Source organism: Taudactylus pleione, unplaced genomic scaffold (genome assembly GCF_031769625.1).
Source record: "Taudactylus pleione unplaced genomic scaffold, aTauple2 ptg000026l, whole genome shotgun sequence".
Classification (NCBI taxonomy): Eukaryota; Metazoa; Chordata; class Amphibia; order Anura; family Myobatrachidae; genus Taudactylus; species Taudactylus pleione.
The window spans coordinates 4,557,533-4,583,902 of record NW_028284428.1 but is presented as its reverse complement, the minus strand read 5'-3'; the positions used below and the strand labels follow the sequence as shown (position 1 = coordinate 4,583,902).

At 43.3% G+C, this 26,370-nt stretch overlaps 1 protein-coding gene across 1 annotated transcript in view; it reads left to right on the top strand.

Moving 5' to 3' along the window:
* The window catches only part of ADGRG7 (adhesion G protein-coupled receptor G7), a 150,183-nt gene extending 124,324 nt beyond the window's left edge, over positions 1 to 25,859 (top strand). The window contains 3 exon segments of the mRNA XM_088451729.1: positions 2,243 to 2,416; positions 9,551 to 9,701; positions 25,629 to 25,859. Of these exon segments, the coding sequence (XP_088307855.1) occupies positions 2,243 to 2,416; positions 9,551 to 9,701; positions 25,629 to 25,859 (556 nt within the window).
* The last annotated feature ends 511 nt before the right edge of the window (positions 25,860 to 26,370 follow it).

Here is a 26,370-nt window from a genome sequence, read left to right as displayed (position 1 = left end):
ATATGGCAAATATGCAGCCAATCGTCATCATTATAAACTTGATAACTGCACTTGTCTAATACAGACACAGCATTTACACTTAGTAAGAAATATTAAAGATAATTGTAACCCCAAAGTAGACTCATTGAAATCATGTCACCATGTGATTACTGTACTGCACTTGCATGTGACTGTCCATGATCAGCTTTCTGATTCAAAAAGCCACAAGTGTTAGTTAGATATGTGCAGCTCAAAATACTGGTGAAAGTCATGCCCTTATACAGTACAGTGCTATACATTTTATGTGATGCACAAGATTAATACAGGTACAGTATGTGCAAATATATTGGCATTCAGCATTCAGTTACCAGGTATGTCTTCAAATGTTTACACTCCCTTGTGGCTGTAAATTATTTTCTTAATTTATTTATCATATCAACACATTAATTCCTAAATATATTGTTTGATTTAAATTAAACAAGATTCTGACAAGTCTATGGCACAGATGAGTCCGCATACATCTATACTCAAATTGCACCAACTAGTCCCTTTAGCTCGCTATGGACTCTACGGTTAAGCCACACCATGCATTTTGCCAATCAGTTTCTACCAAAAATGCATCTTATTAACACCGTTAATGCAACAAAAGTAAAATGCACAAGTACCCTGGACACTGGCGCTATCAATGCATGTAGATACTGTGTAAGTCAGACGTTGACCAGAGTAACAAAAGACAGTGGACTGATATGAGTGACCTGCACCATGCATCATGTCAAGCAAAATTATGCTTAGGGCCTAATTCAGAGATGTACACTAATGCAGCTGCGGATTTTTATACAGTGGCTGTGCGAGAATATGCAAATGTCACACCCACGGGTGGCTTAGCAAATACAATACTGCATACAAAGATGCAGATCACTGGATCACTCGACCTTCAGACTTCTGAGTACCCCTATGAGTGCGCAGAATGGTGGCTGGAACTGAGACGTTGGAGCAGTTACAGGCAGAGACATGCTCCGAAACTGACACAACACGTCTGTGTTTTTGTCTCCACCCAACTCCACCCCACCACCATTGCCATCCTAAGTCAGTCCCTTCCTATCAGTCACTTTGCAAATCAATCCTCAAAGTGTGCGATAACGGTAATGGAAATTGATGCATGCCAATTGCGACTTGGATGCATGCGCAGACCACTGATAATCACTCGACTGCATAAACATTGGGATTGAGTACATCTTAAAGCAGGCCCTTAATCTGCAATGCAGATTGAATTTATGTAGCATTTTAACCGTCAAGTTACAACATAACGTTACTTTTTGCATTATACTAAGCTTTAAGTCACCCATAGCTTTATTATTTTAAACACCACTCTTAAGCTTATCTTAACTAATAAATAAGACACAGACAATTGTATAGAATTGGAAAAAGAGGTCACAGCCAAATTTATTTATATCAAATTAGAATTGAATTAATTAGTCCTGGTGGTGAAAAAGCAGTGCTACCTCGGTCTACAGCTCGTAATTAATTGTTCGCTTTACCAAAATGGGGAGGAGTTTATCCACCCCGTGCACAAGCCATCCTGGGTAGTACCACCTCCCCTTAACTAGCACAGTGCTGGTCCCTCCCTAGGATGAAGACCTGGTTCTCCCCTAAAGTAGTGACCGACTGGCCTCTCTTAAAGGGGGAATGCTAGCCAAGCTTTCCGCCTGCTGCACCTCACCTGCTGGAACAAGAACACAATATATTCCAACGAAACCATATTGGTACAAACCAATTTCTCACAACAAACAAATATTGGTGCAAACCAATTTCTCAATATGCCGGGTGGGTGGGTGGGATCACAAACTGGAAAGAGGCAGTGGACTCCTCCTCCAGCCTTAATATACTAGTGCTTTACCCTGCCTCAATGGGGCAGCTAATAGGCTAACAGATAATGACTGGCAACTGACCTCTACCAATTGTAAACTATCAACAAAAACCAGCTCTAACTAGTACTGTACCATATAAAAAACAGTGTGCTTATGTCTTCTCAAGCTTATTCAAGCATTCGAAGATTTATATAGTAATCTCATGTTATTTCATTCATTCTATCCTTTTGTATTATATTTTACAGAAACCTGAATAGAGTAACCTTCTGCTCTGACTTGAATCTAATCTATCAAACTGCTAGTTTTGCAAAAGAGCATTATCAGGCTCACCATAGAGCAGGGGACCCTAATACAGATAAGTGATAACAGTTTGTTACCATTTTGTTTCTCTACAGCTGTTGGCTAGTTGCTGAAAATGAAAAGAAGCAACTTGACCCTGCAAAACCGATGATGTGGTCTTTTCTCCTGCCAGTGGGGATAATCCTTCTAGCAAATATCTGCATTGTTTTAGCTGTTGCAGTACTCAAATTTTGGAAAAAAAAGCCTAAAATAAATAGGTAAACCATACAGTACAGTACTTACCTACGCCAAGCCCCTGCTACAAAATGCTGCGATTCACTGTATCACACAGCCGAGATGGCGCGCAATCATGACGACTTAACTGTTGAAGTGGACGGGATCAAGGAGGACGGGCTACTCACCTGAAAGTCTGAGAGAGTAGGGAAATGTGAGCTAGCCTCTAAATAAGGACATTTACATATACTGTATATTTTTTTAAATCAAATATATATTCTTTTCCAAGTGTGCATATATAATATACACCCAATCTGTATAAATAGAATTATTTTTCTTGCTTAGTTCTCCCTGAAAATGTGCACAGCATTAGAACATGTATTCCCTCAGATAGTACTGCTCCTATCCAGTACTGAATTATAAAGAAGCAACTTAAAAGAAAGATAAATGGAAGTGATGGTCACCGGTTTATTAGTAAGATCATACTGTATATTTACTACAAGATCGATTTAATAACAGACAATTTTTAATTTGTTTTTTAAGTATTAGTAAATGTGCGATTTATCCCCAGAAACACAACATCGATTACGATTATAAAAAACTAAAGGTCAATTTTAATAAATATACCCCCTAGTGTTGGATTAAGACTACTTTCGACTCTGGGCCCCCATGTGCCTCTTATATCTTCTCATTACCATGTCCTGTAAATAATCCGTACTGTGAATCTCATACAAGCCTAATCACCTAATTGGGTCTCCATGAGGGAGGTCCAGATCACAAGAGCCGTCTGCAATGGGGTTATATGTTTTTTCTTTCTCTCAACTATAAAAGTTGCTTCAGTCCATTGATGTAAATATGTGAAATTCACAGTGTGGTTACTAATGATACTGGGCCTTTCATATTATGCAGTGGAAGATCAAATCAACACAATAGTCAACTGTGTCCTGCTCAACACACTGAGTCTTACTGTGTAGAGTCTAGAAGTCATCAGTCATCTCCACAGGGTAGAGGAAGGGGGCTTTAGAGTAATAAAGGACCCTCACCAATCCGCAAGTACGAGAGGAGCAAGATCTTTTTATAATTAATTAATTAAAAGTGTATTTGTTCTTTAGTAATATTAAAAAAATAAGTGTGTCATGTCAACTAATGTCCTGCCCAATAGTGCAAAATGATGCATCTTAAAATGCTCTATAAATACAATACTGTAAGTGAAAGTACCTGATAGGAGTCAGGGCCTGGTTCAGACTCGCTCGCGAGCGCTATGCACTCGCAAGCAGGTCAATGGTGGCCCAGTGCGCATGTGCACGATGGAGCCGACTCCGTCGTGCGCATGCGCGAGACCCAGATAACGATGAGCAAACCGTCGCTCCGGGTCTCGTAGCAAAGGGGCGTGCTGTCGATGTTGAGTGAATCCAACTGGAATCCAGGAGAGTTGTTGCTATCATAGCTGCTCAGAGGGGGCAATTCAGAAGCTTTTGTGAATCCTGTGGCAGCAAACACTGCTGTGTTCTTGGTGCCAAGTAAGTCTATAGTGGGGTGATTTTGAGTTGGAAGGAAATCAAAGAAAGCATTTAACTGCGCACTGCAGGGGGAGCAGATGTAAAATGCACAGAGAGATTTAGATTTAAGGGGGTGTCCAATCTCAAATCTAAGGTTTGTTCAGGTACAGTTACTTTTTTGCTTTACTCCCAACTCAGAATCAGCCCTTACAGTAAGTTGTCAAGACGCAAGTAAAAATTAATATTGGTTAAGGGCTCAAAAGAGGTTGTGGAATGGTGGCAGTGGTAATTAAAAAAAATGATAAGATAATATAAAGGGACAGGTGAGAGGGCAAACACTTGCTGCACAATAACCATGGTAGTAGATGCAGTGTGCAGGATTGGACAGCAAAGCTGTGTGTCATAACTCACATTCATTGAAACTGAAGAGCAATAAACTCCCTAACGGCCTATAATGCACTGTCAGAAATGTTCATGACAAACATAACAATACCTTATAAACTTTAAAAATCTTAGAACCTCTTATATTGGAGTCACATGGATGAGTGGTGCAGCCAAACCAGCAGGGGGTCATCAGCGACCACCAAACTAAAGGAGGGTGCATCCATCTAAAACATAACAATACAAACACCTTACTACACAGCCGTTTGGAACCGCCCCAAACCAAAGACCAATTAAAAGCACTTGCAGATGTGCCCAGCTAGTTTGTTGCTCCATATGCCACATAGAGCGCCATGAATGGCGCGCCACACAATTACGCCATGAGTTGTGCAACATAGAAAGTTTTGTAAGTGGTGACTGGCGTAGCACAGAAAAAGGTCATAACGTGCAATACAACTTTTTGTCCGACAGTTTTCACTTTTCCTAAGTGTAATACAACTTTTGTCCACCAGGTGTCACTTTTCCTAAACTACACAGCACATGCATCTGATTTCTAATGCATTTTCTATATCACCGCCCGATGATAGGTAGGACAGCGTTTTCCTCATGGAATCAGGGCTATAGAAGAATGTCTAATAAAGTTTTAAATCATTAGGTGCATGTCCTGTAATTTTATATAAAAATATTTCACAGGCATGCACGGCACTGTATTACACACTGACTGTGTTTGAAGCTGCACACTTGTGTCAGTGTTGGTGCTGTCCCAGACTAGTGATTTCATGACTTTAGTAGCAGGCTCTGTTTAAAAGAGGGGTCTCTATATTACAAACTGAGTGTGCATTTTAAGGCACACACTTGCGGCAATGTCAGCCCTGTCGGCGGCTGTCATCTCCAGGGAGGTTACAATGGGATCTCTGGTGCATGCCCAGTGGAATCACTCCTTACACCAGTCGTGCTATGCCATGGCATATAGAGGATCATAGCACTGCGCATGCCCAGTGGAGGAGTTGCAATGGGATCTCTGGCGTATGTCCACTGGAGCTGCGCCATACTCCAGTCACGCTATGCCATGGCGTATAGAGGATCATATCACCGCGCATGCCCAGTGGGTTGGGAGTCACACACAGCGAAAGTGGGATGTCTGTATTACATACTTACTGTGCGGTTGAAGATGCACACTTGCGACACTGTCAGCACATTCAGCGCTGTCCCAGACTTAGACACCATAGTGATTTCATGACTTTAGAAACTAGTAGTGGGCTCTGTTTAAGAGAGAGGTCTCTGTATTACAAACTGATTGTGCGTTTAAAACCACAAACTTGCGGCAATGGGCGGCACGTCGGCGCTGTGGTGGCTGTCAGCTCCAAGGGGTTACAATTCCCTGTAATTCTCTGGCACATTCCCAGCAAGAAAAAGTTAATAAAGTAATAAAGGGCAGGTGAGAGGAAAACATTCTTCAGAACAAAGAGGAAGTTACACACACATGAATAACTGCCCAGTCAGCACACACCCCTTCCAGCAACTTTCAATCCCTATCACTTTAACAAATGCACCAAACAAAAACATGTACCCAGCAACAAAGATTTAAACCCAACCTGACCATCCCCTCTGTAAAGAAAATAAATGGCCATGTCCCCTGATGAGCCAATGGCCTCATTTGCCCTAGTTTCAGTATTAGAGCTTGACATGGTTATACAGTACAACAGGAAGTTGTTATGGCGGTCAGACATGTACTGTATGAGTTTCAGGTATGAGGAAAAAGACAGGTGTTGTTGGTATCTATCTTGTAAAAATAAACGTGCAAAAAGAAACTAAAAAGTAAAACATTAATAATATTGATTTAAAAAATTGTTGGTTAGTGAGTTGATCTGCTGGATGGTTGTTGATTTTTACTGGTCAGGGGTAGGTATGCAGTTGGCTTGTCGACAGTCATACTGTTGATAAGAACTACAGTATGTGGACCCTGAAAAGCAGGCACTGGGAGATTGACAAGTGTGAAACTTAAACCATTGATCATCATGTTTACAACTGTACTACCGACGTGTGTGACATGCTTTAAGTAGCACACTTGTCGATCTCTTGGTTGTTGCATTCCAGGAAGCACATAGTGCTTGTCGACATTCTGACTGTCAACAAGACCTATGTAAGGGCAGCAGGTTTGTTATTTGGGCAAGACCTAGAAAATGGCACTATGTGAACGATGCTGCATTTATTTGGATTTGGGCAGAGGCATGCATTGAGACCATATGATCTCAAAAGTGTCAAGAATCCATAGGGAGGTGCCATGCCCAGATGTCTGAGTCTTACCTGGGGTAATCATATTTGAAAAATTAAGTTAGCACTCAATATTTGCAGGGACATAATTACAATGTGTGGCTTGGAGGTTGGCCACTAATCTTACACAATCAGAGCCATAAAAAGTGATATAGAAGGTATGGGAAAGAGGCATCTTTTATAATAACACATTTGTAGGCTTATTGAGAGTCACATGCAATTCAGCAGCATCTATTATGTATTGTGGCTAAGAACTAGAGGCTTACTTCATTATCGGGAATCTGCACCTGTCCAGGGCCCATTCTGCGTATGTGCAAAACGGATCCGTCGAGACCACTTGCAGCCTCTGCCTGATTGTCAGGCAGAGGCATTTGCGTGGTGGAGGCCGGGACGGCCTGCATTCCACCAAGGCTAGGATGCGTCCATGGATGCAGATTCCTGTCCTCGCATGCTGGCCAACCTGCGTAAGCTGAGGCTTACCCAGCTGGTTGGCACCTTCCAACATCATGGCTGATACAGATCTTTATCTGCATTCAGAGATGACTGCATCTATGCAGCCATACCACCCCTATACTGTACATCTGCTTTTGAAAGTAGCCATTATCACTGTCATCTGCATAAGCCCTATCCTTGGTGCAAGAGATTAGTTTGAAATCAGATGAATCTCTGCATAGGCTCTTATTTAAATAGCTAGCAATTCTACTCATGGAACATTATCCTACGTGTGAACACCCCATTACCACCCAGTTACACTCATTTAGCTGCCAGTGGTGATGTGGCTGAGTTTGTATGACTCAAAATCACCCATATTTGCTCAAAGATGTGAATATAGGCTCTGTACAAATCGCACATTCCTTCTCGCATGCAATAACGTATCAGCCCCATGGCTGGTAGATATACAGTACTAAGCAGAGTTTTATTATGTAGCTTGTAAACAGTCACAAATCAGATGTGGTTATCAGATCCAAACTGAAGGATTTATTATTCTGCAGTTTGGTGGGTAAAAACTCTGGGCCTGAGTCAGTATGGATGGCAATTGCGATCACAGCTGCGTAATCGCACACAATGAAGCTGCAAAAGTTAAGCTAATACCTGCCACAGCTCAGCCAGCATAGAGACGCCCACTGCTGCTTTCTCACATCTGTAATACCTCGCAGTCCTGCGTATACATTGGTAGCATTGAAGCACATCGTCCCGTCATGCACAATTACAGCAGGTCTAACCCATCTCAGAAATTGCAAGCCTCGTCGCACGCAGTGAGTACTCAAGCTGCATATGCTGTCGCAGTAGCTAATTTATGCACGCCCACGCAACGCCGTTCAAATGGACAGGCACGCTTGCGTTTCTGCAAGCACTCCCCCGTCACCACTCCAAACGCTCACTGCCTGTCACTCACTCTGCGATGGATTCCTGTCTGCAATCGTAATCACAGTGTGATTGCAGCACACGTGCAGTGCGGTGCATACACATGAGCAGTACTGAACAATCGGCCAATCTGCATACATATAGTTGCAATTGCGTACGTTGCTGAATCAGGCCAAATCGAATGGTAACACTTCCAAAGCAACCAATTTTACCTTTTGCAATCTGTAACAGCCCAGTCTATTCAACATCAGGCTCGGTTCTATAGGAGTTCTCAAAAATATTATTTCAGATTGGGATTGGGGCATTGCCTTTTTTTATTTCTTACAGGGAAACACTTGTAGTGCACATTTGCAGCACTACAAGTGTAATTATGCACTCATGCCCATGTTTATGCTGGTACTTGTAGTTCTACAAACATCAGTATGCAAGAACATTACTGGGTCCACAAGAGTTTGCAATAAATGTTAACAGTATTACCTGGTATAAAATGGTCTGGGTTACTAGTGCTACTTAGCCCTGGGCTGGTAGGTGCAAGAACCTGATCATTTTTTGGCGACCCTAGAAGACCAGGCCCAATGTTGAGTATGCTGGGCTAGGAATGTAAAAGAGGATATACCTCTCAGAGCCATGTCTTGTTTGTTTCTTAATTGTAAAGCATTGCTAACTCACATGGTTTGGCACACCACAGCATAATACATGGAATGGTTTGTATCACAGCAAGGTATCCAAGGTCTTTAGTAAATATGTTTAAGCAACATGCATGCATCTTAGTGCAACATGCATGTATCTTAGTACAACATACTTTGGAGTTACAGTAGAGGATCTCACACCCCCTGTTTATATAGGTAGAATGGAGTGCACTTATCAGATATCTGAATATATTCTATGACCATGAACAAAAAAACAGTGGAGGAGGACATATGATTGGAAGTAGAGGCCAGGACCAGATGGCCAGTTGAGGTCCAGCCATGGTATTTAATTAGCAGCCACTAGGTTTAAGCCGTGTCCCTTTTGGCTGCACTTCATTGCCTGGTTATGCTCCTCCTCTTGTGAATGTGGTGAATGATAAATACAAGGTTTTGGCCAAATTCTCTCTGTAGTATTGTCAAGGCACAGCCTGCTTTCACACGGGTTCCTGCACGAATGGTATAAATCATGTATACCATGTATACCCTTTAGAATGCAAGCTCTCAGGAGCAGGGCCCTCTTCCTTTGTGCTTTTCCTTCCCTTACTTATACCATCATTTATTCCATACTTCCTACAATGGCACCTAACCCTTGATTTCGGTTGCCCCGTAGCTTATTTGAATATTATAACCACTGTTGCTTGTTTATAATCCATGTCCTTGTCCTGCAATGTTTTGTACTGCAAGTCACTGTTTTCTATGTACTTTGTAAAGCGCTGCAGAACCCTTGTGACACCATATAAATAAAGGATAATAACAATAATAATTAATAATAATAATGTATGTGAATATTACAAGTGTGAACTCTAATCACATATCCCTTTAATTTCCACTATGCGTCTCCAGCTGCCAAATCAGTTTCCATTATTATAAATAATGTTATAACATCAAGTTTCCAAATGAAGTAACATTTTTGTAATAAACCTTTATATAATTGTTAATCATTTATTCTATACTTGTGTATTATATCCAGCAATAAAAGAAGAATTTCACTCTTAAAGAAAACGTTGAACACATTCACAGTTGCATCTCTGCTTGGAGTCACTTGGGTGTTTGGCTACTTGGCGCTTCTAGATACGGATGACAAAACTCACATCATTTTCAGCTTCATTTTCTGCATATGTGGCTCAACTCAGGTAATTATTGTGATTTTAAATAACCCTAGAACAAATCAATAAGAATTACAGAAATAGGTTTCTCAAAGTGTCTATATTGGAAGGTTCTAGTATATGCCATTATTTATCTATAAAATATTAATTTAATTATACACTACATACAGTGCATCTGGAAAGTATTCACAGCACTTCACTTTTTCCACATTTTGTTATGTTACAGCCTTATTCCGAAATGGAATAATTAAATTTTTACAAACAAGTATGTATGTAGCCTTCTGTCACCTTGAGCAGTGTGCGAGTGTGTGTTAGCATCAATGCACCTTCCGCCTCGTGATCTCTTCCTCTCTGCCCATGCACACATTTGGAGTGTGGGCATCAGTGCACATGAAGTAACAGGTTAGAATGAATAAACCTCTCAAAAAAATCTACTCCCAGTCCTCCTACACAATTTTTAAATTACAAATAGTGCAGTGCACATGCTCCATGCTCCCACTGCACCACCATTTATAGGACAGTTGCAATGAGTCTCCCAGATGCCTCTCAGTAACTCGTTGCTGGAGTTCAGGGCCGGACTGGCCATCTGAAGAGCTCGGCTGGATTAATACCCTGGCCGAGCAGCTCCGGCTCCCAGCGAGGCCATGCCCCTTTCCATGAGCACGTGCACAGGGATTAATGCCAGGGCTGTTCTACAGTCCCAGGGCCTGATTCATTAACGATTGCTGCAAAAATAAGCTAATGAATGCTATCGCAATGGTGCTGCACTGCCATCATAGACGTCCACTGCCTCCCACTACTGCTATCTCACATCCGTAATACCTTGCAAACCTCCATAAACATCGGTAACATCGAGTACCATTGGCCCCTCACACCGAATTACAGCAGCCCCGACCTTACTTTGAAATTGCTAACTTCATTGCACACAGTGAGTACTCAAGCTGCGTATGCAAATGCACTGCCTATTTTATGTATGTCTGCTTTTGCCCGACTACCCCCCCGTCACCACCCCCAACCGCTCACTGCCTGTCAATCAATATGCGATGGCTCTGCGTGGTCTCCGTGATCACATTGCAATTGCAGTGGAGCCTTTATGCACGCACATTGCAATGCATGCGCAGTACGCAACATTTGCCCATCTGCATACGCTTTAGCAAGAGCGATCCTTAATGAATCATGCCCTCAGTCTGTCTCTGCTGGAGTGTGATGTTTCACATCATCTCTGCAGCTAGAACCTCTCCATGTTCTCTGCAGAAGGTACTCAATCTGCTCCTTTAGAATAAATCATCAAGAAATCTGAATGCTATTTAGTAAAACATGTATTGTCATGCTTGAAATATATTTCCATTTCATGAAATTATTTGGTAGAGAAAAGTAAACTGTCTATAACTCATTTAGCCAGTTGGTGTAACATTGGCAATAATTTAGCTTTACTATGATCAAGTTGTATTCAATATAGTGCATCTTCTGTATTCAGAACTCCTAGATGCTACTAAACTTGATGACTGTGAAATATTACTGTCCTGATTTGGGTAGTACATGATTATGTGAACCTCAAAAGGGGTAGAGTTTATGGGTGGATCTGTGTGAACTTTGGGAAGATCTGGACAGGTTCTGTCAGGCAGAGCTCATGTTTCTCCTGATTTATTATTTTCACATAACTAAATGATATAAGGTTTGCAGTGTACAAAAGGTTTTTTTTTAATATTGTTTCCTTTATTTTGTTGTTTAATAAATGCAAAACTCCAAAAACTTTAACTAGACCTTGGTACACCTCAACGTGTTTCATCCAGTAAAAACATTTAGGGCCTCCTGATGAAGTTATGAATGTTATTATTAGACAAAAAGCCTTGAAGTTGGACTCCTGTTGGACTATTTTCATCTATTTTGCTGTTCCATTCCCGATGATGTATATTTTTATGTGTGTGTAATAAATTTGTTTTAAATGTATTACGCCATACAGATGTTTCCTCATATATCTAGCCTGAATACCCCATGTGGCGTCAGATGCCTGACGCGAATGAGCCACCAGGTCCCATGCGATTCTGCTAGCGCCAGGCGTCTTTCTCATGAAAACAATGCGTCTTAGTCGCAATGCGATGTACTGTACTAGGTCGCACCAGGAGACAGTGGTGATTAATTTGAGATGCAAAACTCAAGGCCGTACCTAGCTATGGGCGACAGGTGTCACCACACAGAGCGCAGAGGCTCTGTGGGCAGCACCGTCACCGCTCCATGACTCTTTCTCCTGTCCAGCAGTATTTCTGGAATGGCGCCTTGCAGCCAGCATTTCTGCTGCAGCACTTGCGGAGCGTCCAGTGGACGCTCCAGACGGGCACCCTGCTCAGTATATGCAGCCAACCAAGGTACCCTGAGGATGTCTGGTCAGCACTACACTTATCAGAGCTGCTGGTCAAGCCCCCTCTGTGCGACATAATGATGTTTCACACTTAGGGGGCAGCGCCAGCACAGGGTGAAATTGTGCCCTGTTACTGCTCTGTTGACGCATATATCTGTGTGTGACTGAGTCTGTAAATGAAGCACAATGGAACTTGGCATGGAAAAGAGCTGAGCATGCGGCATTGTAGCACTTTTTATACAAATTCAGAGACTCAGTCACAGACTTACAAGTGTTTCATATTAAATTATTCAGCACCTGGTGCATCCTATTGCGACTAAGACACATTTTTGAGTGAAAAAGATGCCTGGTGCTAGCAGAGTTTCATAGGATCTGGATTGCCAATACACAGAGCCGGCCCTAGCCAAATTAGTGCCCTAAGCAAGATTTTGGGTGGTGCCCCCTCCCGGTGCGATGCTGAAAAGGGGTGTGGTCAGCACAGCACGGTATCAGCACCCACCACCCCTATCCCAGTAGTGCACCCCTCTCCCAGCAGTGAGCACCACAGCACCCCGGCCCTCTCCCAGTTCCAAACATACTTTAGTTGAGCGCAGCCTGCAGAGCCGTTTGACTAAAGGTACAGCAAGCCGCGGGTGGTGGACCCACTTTTCCTATCTCAGGCTGGCAGGCCGCAGCTGTGTGTGATGATTGGTTGAGGTGGAACCCAGAGCTGTTAGGTGTGACTCACTACTCCAAGCACCAAAAAGGCCCATGGTGCAGCCCTCCCATGGCCATTTACTTATAGTCCTGGATGAGCCTCTGCCCATACGCAGAAGTTCATTCTGATTGTGTGATGCCTCAGAGTTGGCCGGCGCTAACCACAAGCTGCCGTTCAGCGGCTCCGCCCCGACAAACTACCACCAGCTGTTCCACCGCTGCCCGCTCACTATTTGCTGCTGCCAGGCCCAATCGGAGCTGTCAGCTGAGATCCGATCGTGGACGCTGTGCAGTAGCAGTTGCCAGAGTCTCTGCCCAGCTGGCAGCACGTGCCCCAGCTGTGCCTGTACCAAACCTTCACTGGCCCTAGGCGGGATTGGATGCCCCTAGGCATTCGCTTAGTTTTTCTATGCCTAGGGACGGCTCTGCTAATACAGGACTTTTGGCACACTTGCAGTAAAAATGTATGAGGACATACTGTATCCGTGCATGCTGTTATTTTCAACCTACATATCACTGGAATTTGGGAAAAGCTAGAATCTGCCTTATCCATTTGTGAAGAGGATATACTGTATGGCTATTCACTAAAGCTTTGCACAAATATTTTGTAGCAGTGTTACTGATCGCGTGGACAGATGCTTTTCAAAGCAGCTGTCCCCACACCAGAGCAATGAAGTATTGCTCTGGTAAGTATCCAACGTTGCAAATATCTGCGAGTTGGATACTTAATGACTGGAGGACATCCAGCCCCCGTTGATGAATAGGCCCCTATACTGTAGTTGTTAATTTAAAAAACAATACACTTGTTTTAAACACATTCTGCTACCAGTGAGAGGAAAGCTTTTCAAAGCAGCTGTCCCCACACCAGAGCAATGAAGTATTGCTCTGGTAAGTATCCAACGTTGCAAATATCTGCGAGTTGGATACTTAATGACTGGAGGACATCCAGCCCCCGTTGATGAATAGGCCCCTATACTGTAGTTGTTAATTTAAAAAACAATACACTTGTTTTAAACACATTCTGCTACCAGTGAGAGGAAAGCCCACTGGGCCCTAGAAGGCCGTCTTGTGGATAAACCATCCCTCACATATAAGGGGAGATTCAATTGTCTGCGATGTCCTGCTGCGATTAGACCTGGTGCTGTGGTGTCAAGCACCCCCTGCAAAATATAAATGTGTGTCCTCCTCTTTCGTTATTCAATATTTGCTCATACAATACTCATACAATGCTTCAATTAATCTTTTAATTTATAATAAACTGCAAAGAAGACAGCTCTACAGATATCAGCATTGAACAACAAACATTGTTTCTCTGTACCTGCATAGACAGTAAGGTGTGTGACATTGTTGTGCTGGCTATTGGAAATCAGCAAGTACAATGGGAAAAATCTATGTAAGTAGTAGGGGGCAAGTGCTCACAGAGTCACATTCGGATCAGCCACATATCAAGTAGAGTAAGTGATGGTCCTACCCCTATTAACAATGTCCTTAGAATATTACTGACACTTCCAGTTAGCGTGATAAGTGCATAAACAGCAATGTGTATAACATGCAAACATGTCCCTGCACAGTAATCAATGTGTATAACATGCATGTATGTACCCGCCGAGAAAGCAACATGTATAAGATGCAGCAGCTTATTAAGAAAGGAGGGGGCCCATGTTCATTTGTTGTCCGGGTCCCCCTCCTTTCTCCCCGGCTGCAGTCAGGAAACTGGTAGAAGCAGTAGACTCATGGTACTAGAGTGTGTCCGGAGTCTACTGCACATGCGCAGGTCACCAGGAAAATGGTGCAGCAGCCATTTTCCTGATGATTTCCAACAGCGCATGCGCAAAACGCCGGGAAAATGGCCGCTGCATATAACAATCTATGTTCCCTATCACATGCACAAACACATATACATTAGGGTTCATTTTTGTAGGAAGTTAATTATTTGTCTACCAGTATATTTTTAGGGTTTGGAAGGAAAACAGAGTACCTGTAGGAAACCCACCCAAGCATAGGGAAAATATACAATCTCCACACATCATTAGTGTTGATAATTTAGCCATAAAAAAGCAAATGAGGGAAGTGGAATGAATTGTTACAAAAATAGGCAACCAAAATCCCAGTGAAGTTGATTCCTCCGGATTAAAGGCCTAGTCAAATTGAATAACTCATTATATGATTTGATGATACTAGTCTGCATCTGCTGAGAAGCTGCAGGAAAAGGGGCCTATATGCCTGGATGAGAAGTTGGTGATGGATGGCATTGCAAGATATAAAAGAACAAGAACGCCAAAGTAAAGTGCACCGTACTTGACTAATTTTTAAAAAGTTTTTCAGGGAGATTGTGAAAACAACACCTATGGGCATGACGTTAAAGTAGACATGTACTGCTACCAGGCTTGCCGACAATCTGTCTGCCTCTTCCGGGAGAGGCAGCCAGCTTGGCACAGCTGGGAGAAACAGGTCATGATTTTGTGGGTGGGGGGAGGGAAGTGACCACACAAACGTGTCATTGCAGCCCAGCCCCAGTACACAATGCCGAGATTACCGGCATTGTGTTGCGAGGGGCGGGGCCATGATGATGCATTGTCATCAGCTGCCCTCAGACTGGCCAATCATCAGGTAGGAGCAGACACCCGTGGGGGTAGCAGGGGGGTGCAGGCGAGCAGTGCCAGCCAGCATCCAAATTGCCTTTCTTTTCCTCCCAGTAGTCAAAGGGACTGTCTGACATGTCTATTTGTACATTGGGCCTGATTCATTAGTGATCGCAACTGCGATTACGCACACAATCAGCCGATTGTTGCATTCTGCACATGCGTATGCATCGCAGTGTGCATGCGCAAACAAGCCACTGTGATCTGGACTGCGGTCGCAATGTCTACACAGACCCATCACAGAGTGATTGACAGGAAGTAACATTTGTGGGAGGTGATGGGGGGGTGGTTGGAGAAATGCAGGCATGCCAGTGCGTTTGAATGCTGTTGCATGTCACTAATTTTTGGCATCACTTTTAGACCTGACCAGATGTCAAAATGTTGTGTTGATTCATTCACATCACCAGTGGGTCTCTTGGAAAAGCTCAGTTTTTTCATGGCAGCTGCTGGAGAAACTGAAGGAGGATACGTTGTCATGTCACGTGCCACTTGAGATGACAACTTGCTCAATAGGAGCTCTTTGTAGCTCTTTGAAATCTGTATCAGTTGGAAAGAGATACAAAGAGCTGTGACTTAAACCTAGGGTCAAGGACGGTTGACAAAATGTAGTGATCCAGATGTTGGTAACCCTTAGATCCTGGCAAAGCGAATAAAGGACTTGATCTACAAGTTCGACATACTTAGCGTAATCGCTTTGTTTCATTTCCTCCTTCAGTTTCTCAAGCTGCTTTTCCAAAAGTCTAATTAGGGGAATCACCTGACTCAAGTTGGCAGGGGGCCTGATTCAGACCCGCTCGCGAGCGCTGAGCGCTCGCAAGCGGGTCGATGGTGCCCTAGTGCGCATGCGCACAACGGAGGGAGCTCTGTTATGCACATGCGAGAGACCCACTTAGCGACGGCCAGCCGTCGCTATGGGTCTCGCACCAAACGGGGCGTGCTGTCAATGGTGAGTGGCAGCATGCCCCCTTTGGTGGGCGTGCCGGGGTGTGGCTGCCCAGATGAAGGCGTTCCCATGGGAATGCCTACCATATGGGTCCGGCCCCACTGACATCACTAGTGATGTCAGTGGGAGTGCTTTTGGCTCTGATAGAGCCAAAAGCACTCCTGGGCTTGCGGCAGCGAGACCCTACCGCAGGGTCTTGTTGCAAGCCAGATGGTCGCGATGGTCTTGACCATTGCGACTATCTTTTTGGCCGCTCGCATAAGCTGTGGATGGTCATCCACAGCTATGCGAGCGGCCAGGAGGCCACTCCCATTTTAGGTAGGAGGGCACTGATTCAGAGCGAGCGCTCTGGTCAGAGCGTCCCGCTCTGAATCAGGCCCAGAGTCTGAACTCACTTCACAGGTGACTACTTCGAATGGTTTCAGTACCTTTCATAACATGGAAAGTATTCTCCACTGCACTTGACTAAGATACATTCCCCCTCCTCTGCCTATGTCATGGCTTGTTGTGTGTCGATTTGGATAGCTTGTTGCTGTTCCTCCATTCACTGAAGCATATAAAGGGTGGAATTCCACCTTGTTCCTTCCTCTTGCCTCAGTTGGCGGCATGGCAAATTTTACTTTTTTTGCAGCAGCTGCAATCTTCTACATGCAGTTGCTGAATGGTGAAAACGTTTTTATTTGGACAACAGAGTGCATCTTCTGGATGCCCCTGTCATTTAAAAAAAAATTCTGTACCACCAAATTGATTGTGTCAGCACAACATGGGACATGTTTGAATTTGCACACCTTTAATTATCTCACAATATTTGTGGCATTATCAGAAATCACAAATCCTGATGAGAGTCCATTTTGCAATGACTTCGTTGATTTTTTATAAGAGGTTGATATCTGTATGCCTCTTAGTGTAGCCAGTGATGCACAGAGAAACCTGCCTCTGAATGAGCTGGAATTTGTTAGATGCTGCTACTACTGTTGCTGTTGTTGTGTAGGAGGCAATACATCCACCCAGTGGGCTGTCATAGTCATGCAAACTTTTGTTTGCCCATTACTGCTAGTATACATATCTGTGGTTAAGTGGACAGTGGGTACAATGGCGTTTGTAGGCCAATAACTATGTATTTTAAATGTTGTGGTACAGGCGAGGAATTGCTTTTCTAGTAAAATGGAATCAAGATGGAATTTGGTAGTGGATACTGGACACAGATCTAATACTAGCATAGCTGTCAGGCGCCAGTGATCCACTGTGCAACTGGGTGGCAGCTGTCATACTTGCTTCCTCTTGCAAAGGATTGTTTAACAGTCAATTGGTTTTTTAAACTACTACTAGTAGTCTTCTTGGTCCCCTTCTGAGATGAAAATCCACCCCCATCCGCTGCAGCAGGCCTATGTGCAAGGATTCTTCTGAGGAATCCTGGATAGTGGAGGACTCAGTTAACCTTAGCAAATGAAATGACGGCCTCACACGTGGAAGGGACTTTTAAATGCAATCCAAAACACAGCGAGATCCGACAATGGGAAGATGATAATTTGCCTCATTTCGGGATCCGAGCCCAAAGGAGATAATCGAGTTGGGACTTGGATCTTTTTTGGATATGGAAAGTTCGGGTGGGTTCATTTTTCAGAAAACTGAACCCGTTCATCTCTAACAAGTTATTACTAGTACTGTACACTACAGTATATCCCATCTGTTTAAAAAAATAAAAATCTACAAACATTTGGCCTCGCTTGCTTTCATACTTTCGAATTTATAGATCAATTCTTCGATCTTCAGCTGTTCACATACATGTACATCACTTTTAAATTTTCAATAGTAACCGATGCTTAGATTCCAAGCCTCTCTTGAAAAATGATTGATCGCAAATATTTTTTAATTAATTTTAATCTTAAAAAAGATTGTTCACCACTTGCCACTCTAACATGATGTGTGAGTAATATTCTTAGGGCAATACTCAATCACTTATCAGTAAACTCTCACATTGGTTGAGTTTAACTTCAAATGGGAAAACATCTGGATGAGATTTTAAATCGTGACAGTTTTTGTAGTCTGAAAAACATGCAAGTTTGCCCTATTGCTTTGTTTTCAGACTCTATTACATTGGGCAAATATAAAAGTGTGAGAAAACTGTCACATTTTCTAAATTCTCACCCTTTTACATTTGGCCCCAAATCTTTAGACTGAATTTGAGCATTTCGTAAGCAGTCCATAATTCTGGTAACTTAAATAGCTGCTGTAACTGCTCCAATCGTCCATTGAGAGATGACATCACAACATCCAAAAGAGTGTAGAAAAAAATCACTCAAAATTTATTTTCTGCTGTGTGACGGATTTTAACCATTGTGCTCATATTCAAACCATGTAGCTTTTTTTCTCAGGCAAATTTTAGCTGTAGTTTTAAACTGTGGTTTTCCCTCAAGATCATGGCATAGTTGCTTTGAAGTTTGAATCAATGACTCATATCGAGCATCACTGAGGTAAGTGGAAACGAATGTTCTTAATTCCTTGATGGCTGTCAAAGCAATGGAAACATTTTAATCTGTATTCTGAAGCATCTAGCTGACAGGATTGAGATGATTCAGCAGGTCGTGCCACAGGATAACCCAGCATAAGAACTGAAAATCCTTTAGATGGGTTCAAAGATTCTGAGCTTGGTATCTTGTTTTTTATCAAAAATTTCATCACTAAATATTTCATATAAACTGTTGTATATTTCTCCAGTTTGATTCCTGAGAGGTTGAAGAGCATCAAGAAAGCTTTCTCATCTAGTTTCAGAGGCAGGTTTTAATGTTAAAGAAGAAAAATGCTTCTTAAGAACTCCCCAGCACTTCAGTGATGCAGAAAAAGACTTGATTATTTCTTGCACTGTACCAAAAAATTTATTGACTTTGGTGGCATCGTTTTATTACTAAATTAAGGCTGCGAGCAGTACATAGGAAGCATGAATTAACTTCTGCAGACCAATCTTTTTTTCCTTTTATCTTAGCATCAGTATCATAGCCTTGGCCTCTTATATTGCCAATATCAAGATTCCAAGTGTGAAATTTTTTGATAATGGTGTCACACAAGTCTTCACCACTTGAATTATCAACTTCTAAATAACCTAAAATCTACATTGAATGTGGTATTTTCTTTGCATGAAACAAAATTAATAATGACCGTCATGTGCTCTGTGTGACTGACGTCTGGAATACAGTCCAGGATTACAGAATGATGTTTTTAGTCCTTTATTGCAAAAAGATTGTTTTCAGTGATGGCCTTATCCAATAATCCATTTTTTTCATTCTGTACGCCTTTGCTCATATAATGAAATTTAGATTCTGACATGCTTGTTCTTTCTATGGATCAGATTTGCAGAAGAGTTATATTAGTTTAAAAAAAAATCTAGAGTTGATCAGATAAACCTCTTAGAGCTAGACATTGAGAGCCAATATATTTTATTCTTTCAATAATCCTTGTAAGCGCCTGTCCAATGTTTTTTTTCCAGTTCATACAAGCATTCATTTTGGGCATCAAGTGCAGTTTTATTTTTTAGAATTTTGTTTTCAAGTTTTTTTTTCAACGTTTCATATGGCTGAGACTTCTTTCATGTGTGTAATAAACTTTGGATAAACCTTGCCAATGATTGTAACTACTGTACTTGTAACAAAGCTTGATGAATCACTTAAATTTGATGGTGAAAATTATTTGCAGCTAAAATAGAATACACGGGGGTCGATTCAGATCGTACTATCTGGCTTAAGGATGCCCTCTATGTTTTAGAGAGCGACGGCAGAGTGAGCGCACGCCGGTGTAATGACGCCCAATTTTCTTTCTTAGCCTACGTCATCTCCAGGAAGTGTATGATTAAACAGTAGCATCGGGAGCCATTGGAGCTGCACGCAGCCCTTGAAGCAGACCATACCCCACCACAAGCACTGCTTTCACTGCAGGCTGACATACAACCAAGGGACGTGTACAATGACGCCCCCATGCTAATTATGGACGCCCATTAAACTCTGTTTTGATGCTCAGACACGCCTGCGTTCGCACCACCACTCCCCCATTCACAAGCACCTTCCCCTGTTACCACCCACAGATGGCACTACCTGTCACTCAAAGTAGCACTCAGTCTGTGTACAACGAGCACACAATTTCTGATCACAAAAACTGGCTTGCGCACTCGCACTGCGACACACACATGCGCAGACGGGTGACAATCGCCCATAGAGAGTGTCCGCGGCTTAGCGTCTGGGTCTGAATCGGGCCTACAGTATTTAGGTGTTTCACTATTGTAAGTGTTGCTGAACTTACATCTGTACAAAAGGTGTTTTTCTTTTGAAAAGGTCCTGATTCAACAAGAATAATTCTTTCTTTTTTTACTGATCTTTGGCCACTTTGCAGGATCCTCTAGTTCATGGGATAAATTTATTAGATTTTGATTACTGCAGGGTTAAATTAGCTTCCTGAAATGCATAAAATACACAGTGCTCGTCATCTTGTTCTCCCAAACATGTTACTGTTTCTACTGTGAAATTATCTTCAATTAGTTTAGAAGGTGGCTAGTTACAGAAATACTTGGTGATTTTTCATAGGTTTTGGGTGCACAGTTGTAGCGCTTTGTTGATTTTCTTCATATTGTGGATGCACAGTTGTAGAAGTACTTGCTAAATTTTCTCCATGTTGTGGGTGCAAACGATACCTGCCGACTTACTGGCTGCTCCTTCCGGAAGGGAGCAGCCAGGTCGGCAGGACAGGGGGGGCGTGGCCGGTACCAGGGGGAGTGGCAGGGTGGGTGACCAGCACTTGTGGGCATGGTGGGGGTGGGGCCACACGATCGCGTCAGTTTGGCCCCACCCCCGCTACACACTGCCAATATAGGCATTATGAAGCAGGGGCGGGGCCAAAATGACGCGAATTGCGTCACCGCCCCCCCCCCACTGCAGGGGTTGCAGGGGTTGTTGTGGGGGTATAGGAGGGGTGGGCGACAGCCTGGAGGATTACCTGCCTTCCCAGGAGGTCGGGAGCGGCACCCGATTTTTGGGAGGCTCCCAACCAAATTGGGAGGGTAGGCAAGTATGGTGCAAACTTGTAAACGTGCTTCCCCTATGTATCACACATACAGAGGCATCTTAAGAGAAGAGGGGACCCGTGTCAATTCCATGTCTTAGGTCCCCTCCTCTCTCCCCGGCGGCCGGCTGCATCACCGTAACAGTAAATTCTGGGCACTAGTCTGTGCGGTGGCCCTTTTTCAGATATTTTGTCCAGCGCTACAGCCCAATGCAGGACTTTCCGAAGGATATTAGAACATATGGGTGCAGGGTGTGAGATGTTGGCCCCAGTGGACCCAGGGGCTGTGGGCACCGCACACCCTGCACCCATTATAAAGATGTCCCTGCACAAATAACTTTACATATTACTTCTTTCTTCACTTTCCTATCCTCCTGACCCCAGGCCAACATGCCTGTGTGACTGGATAATGCAGCTGTATGACTGTATAGAATGTAAGCTTACGAGCAGGGCTCTCTTACCTCCATGTCTGTCAGTTATTACTAAGGATGTGTGCCGGACCATTTTTTCCGGATTTGGTTCTAATTCGTCGTCCGGCTTTGGATTTGGATTTGCCAAACTGCGGTGACTGGCTTTGGTTTTGGATTTGGATTTTTTTACAAAAATTTACAAAAAAAGCTAAAATCACATAAATTGGTCCTTTTTTTTCTTCTTAGAGTATCATTAACCTTAATAACATCAATTTGCAGTCATTTACAGTCAATTTAGACCATCTCACAGCTCATAATATTGTTTTCAACATTATTGGCCAAAGGTTGCAGTGAGCTGACTGGTTACTAAGCGACAAAGCAGCGGCGCAGCGGCACAGACACCACAACTGAAAGCACATCTATGACACATTGCCACACAGCAGTTGAAGAAATTAAAAGTAGTGCACCCACCCAGTGGGGTATGGCCAGCAGAATCACAGTACACCAGAGGATTCAATGATTCAATGAGACTAAGGGGGTCATTCAGACCCACTCGTGAGGGAAGTTCGCTCGCAGGCGGGTCGAAGTTTGGCGAATGCGCATGCGCACGACAGAGGGAGCTCCGTCGTGTGCATGCGCGAGACCCAGCGAGCGACGAGAAATACGTCGCTCAGGGTCTCGCACCAAAGGGGGCGTGCTGTCAATGGTGACTGACAGCACGCCCCCTTTGGTGGGCGTGCCGGGGGCGTGGCGGCCAGATGGAGGCGTTCCCATGGGAACACCTACCGTCTGAGTCCGGACCCACTGACATCAGTAATGATGTCAGTGGGAGTGACTTTGGCTCTGATAGAGCCCAAATCACTCCTGGGCTTGCGGCAGCGAGACCCTACCGCAGGGTCTCGTCGCAAGCCCGATGGTCGCGATGGTCTTGACCATCGCGACCATCTTTTTGGCCGTTCGCATATGCTGTGGGTGGTCACCCACAGCTATGCGAGCGGCCAGGAGGCCGCTCCAAGTTTAGGTAGGAGGGCCCTGATCCAGAGCGAGCGCTCTGGTCAGAGCGTCCGGCTCTGAATCAGGCCCTCAGTCTGCTCCTTTAGAATAAATCATCAAGAAATATGAATGCTATTTAGTAAAACATGTATGTCTTTGACCATCGCGACCATCATCATGGACGCTCACATAAGCTATGGGTGGTAACCCACAGCTATGCGAGCATCCATGAGGCCGCTCCAAGTTGAGGTAGGAGGGCCCTGATTCAGAGCGAGCGCTCTGGTCAGAGCGTTCAGCTCTGAATCAGGCCCTAAGAACAGCCCAGTTGCATAACCAGAGTCATGGTTTTATTTAAGGGATATTGGGTACATCCATGCTCACTTTTAAACACACTGGCATATGGAGCGGATGTGAGTGTATGCGTATGTGGGTAGTGGTGCAAGGATGCTGGAACAGTGTTCTGGTCAGCTGTAATATTGGGTCTCACTGGAGCTAAGTGGAAGACAATGGTCTTCCACTGTGGCACTTAACACAGTTACAAGATGGCATGTGCAGTACTTAAGTCAGTGGCCATCTTGGAATAGGGAATGAGGCCTCCCTGGAGGATCAACATGTAGACTGTGTAGTAGCGCTCTCCATTCTCAACAGTTTGAATGATTTAACCAGTATGAGTGCAGGAAGTATCAAAGGAATTTTAATCCAGGTTATTGGATTTACTCTGTGGTTTGTTTTCAAGAATATTTTGTTGCATCCAAAATTGAGTTCACCAGTAATTCTAAGTGAGATACTGTCACAATTTTTCAAGTCGATTAATTTAAATGTACAAGTAACTACAATAACAGACTGTGAGGATGCAAGGGTTTGTTTATCTCTTTTTGACCTGTTGGGTTTGTTTATCTCTTTTTGACCTGTTGCAAACTGGCATGCCCATAGAGCACAATTATGAATCTCCCCTGACTGTCACTTACTTGATACGTGGGCTGTCACTTATTGATATGTGCATACCTCCCAACATTTGCAGGCTGCAAATAGGGACACCCGCGTGCCTTCGGCGCTCTCCCCAAAAGGGGTGTGGCCTACCCGTAAAAGGGTCATGGCCTATCGGCACGCCCAGTTTACATCACTAAGGGGCGTGCCCCGCATCTCCGGGATGCTGGGCTGCCCCCGGGCTTCCCCTCCGTGCTGTGAATAGATGCTGTGTGCATGCGCACAGCATCTATTCACGCTCTGCATACACGCTGCTCAGCTGCATAGCAGAGCAGCAGTGTATGCATCTCCCAACTTCCCCCCCACCGCGGGACACTGCGGCCCGCGGGTGGGACAGCGGGACAGACCCAAAAAATGGGACTGTCCAGCTGAATGCGGGACAGTTGGGAGGTATGTATGTGACTCTGTGAGAGCTTGCCCCCACCAAGCTTGTTTTTTCTAAATTTCACAATGGTGGTCTTCTCACTGCAGGGGAGATGTTTTAATTCTTAGAAAGAGAAAGTGTAGCCCATCACTTAAATACATTTCTCCCCCTTATCATAGAAAAAATATCTGTGTATTGTAACTATACTTGCGTCGGATTCACTCTAGATTCTAAATATATCAAACATATTTCTGGTATAAACCAATTAAAAAAAAATATTCTTGAGACTTGGGGTTCTGACTCAGAAGTGGATGCAATTCCCAATGTTTACACAGTTTGTGTGATTATTTGCCATTTGAGCATGCATGTAAGTCGCACTGCGCACTCACGGTGATTGCATTGTGATTCTGCACACACAGAGTACCCACTCAAAGTGAGTGACAGGCAGTCAATATTTGGGTGAGGTAATGGGGGGGTTAGAAAAAGGCAGCCGCATTTGACAGTTTAAATGCCGTTTCATGGGTGTACATAAATAAGGCATTGCAATCTCTTTAGCAGCACGAGAGCTCACTGCATGTTAGGAGAGCTGCCGAGTCTGCGGCTGGTCAGACCTGCCGCATATGAAGCATGTCTGCCTGCTGTGTGTTGATGGTAGAGATGTTTACACTGTTGCACGTCATTGTACAGATACGAGAAGGCAGCATTGGACGTCCCTACGCTTGGATGTGTTTTGGAAAGCGTTAGGATATTTTAACAACTGCATATCATAAATGATTGCATTGCGATTGCATTTTCGTCCGCTGCTGAGTCAGACCCTTGGATTATGGGTTCTTACTTCATTGAATTTAGCAGGCTTGTTTCTGTCTATAGCATTGCTTCATATTATAGAAGTATATATACAGCTCTTCCCAAGATTTTTATTCCCACAAACTGACTTCATATATTAAAGATTTTGTTGCCTGACACTTTTGTAATTGACAATAAGGTTACAATTTTTCATTTGCCTGTGTAGCTTAGGTTGCATAGGCATTATGTTTTTATTATTGAAGACTTCATTATAAGAGCTAATGGGCTGATTAAGAGTGGCCCGCAAGTGGGGGGCAATGTGTGCTCAAAAATAAATGTGGAGCCTAGCCTGTATTCAGAGTTCTCCACACATATATGGCACCACCTTTATCTATCATCACTATCAAGAGATTCATCTGAAACTGCATTCTATTATCTCTGAATAGCCTTCAAATAAACCTACATGCTCCCAACATGCCAGACATGCCAGGTTATTTCCCCAAATGGAGATGCGATTGAGCTGTGTACAATTTTGAATTTGCTGTAGTTGATCGAAGTCATGTACTGTATGCTTTCCTGCAAAGCATACACAGTGTATAAAATTGCCTTATGTCTCCACCAACTGGATTTGCATGCAACTCTGAATCAGACCATGAGTTAAAAAAAAAAGTGACCTTAAATTATTTACACTGCTTCAAAATGTTTATTTTGACCTTTTTTATATACAGGGTCTTCAGATCTTCATATTCTACACTCTACGAGACCCCATATTTCTGGAGAAGATGGCTGCTGCAATTCGGGTGTTTAATTCATGCAAGATATATATGCATTCAGAGAAGTACTGGGTCAACAGGATTCAACAGAAAACAACTAAGAGATATCAAGAAAAATTTCAGCAATTTTCAGACTCTGATGAATTAATTTTTGATAATAACAAATCTAATAATAATAACAAATAAGAAAAATATTATAATGCAGCAAAACATTACAGAAAAGATTTTATTTGTTGGTTAACTTAGGCGTACACTAAAAAGCCCACCACAATCAACCAAAGTTTTCCATCCACTCATTTGAGTTTGTACATTTTTGTTGTTTCAGCTTCTTTAGAGAATAACATCTAATGTACTGTAGATATTATTTTAAATATATATTACCTAAATACCCATCAGGTGATTGAAACGGTCATCAGGTGGACCAGATTATGTTGTTATACCACTGAAAATAAACACATAAACACAGGCTTTGAGCCTTGGAGAAAAATAGGAACAACACTGAGGCTATGCTGGTAGCAATAGTTCACCAGCAACTTGCAATAACTTAAACACAGTCTTTGAGCCTTGGAGAAAAATACATACATGCATCACTGGTTCTTACAGCTAGGAGTTCTCATTGGTTCTTTGCGCCAGCTAATCGCAGCTGGGATACTTTCACTGTAGCAGCGCTCTGGCTTCCACCACAGCCGCTGACCTT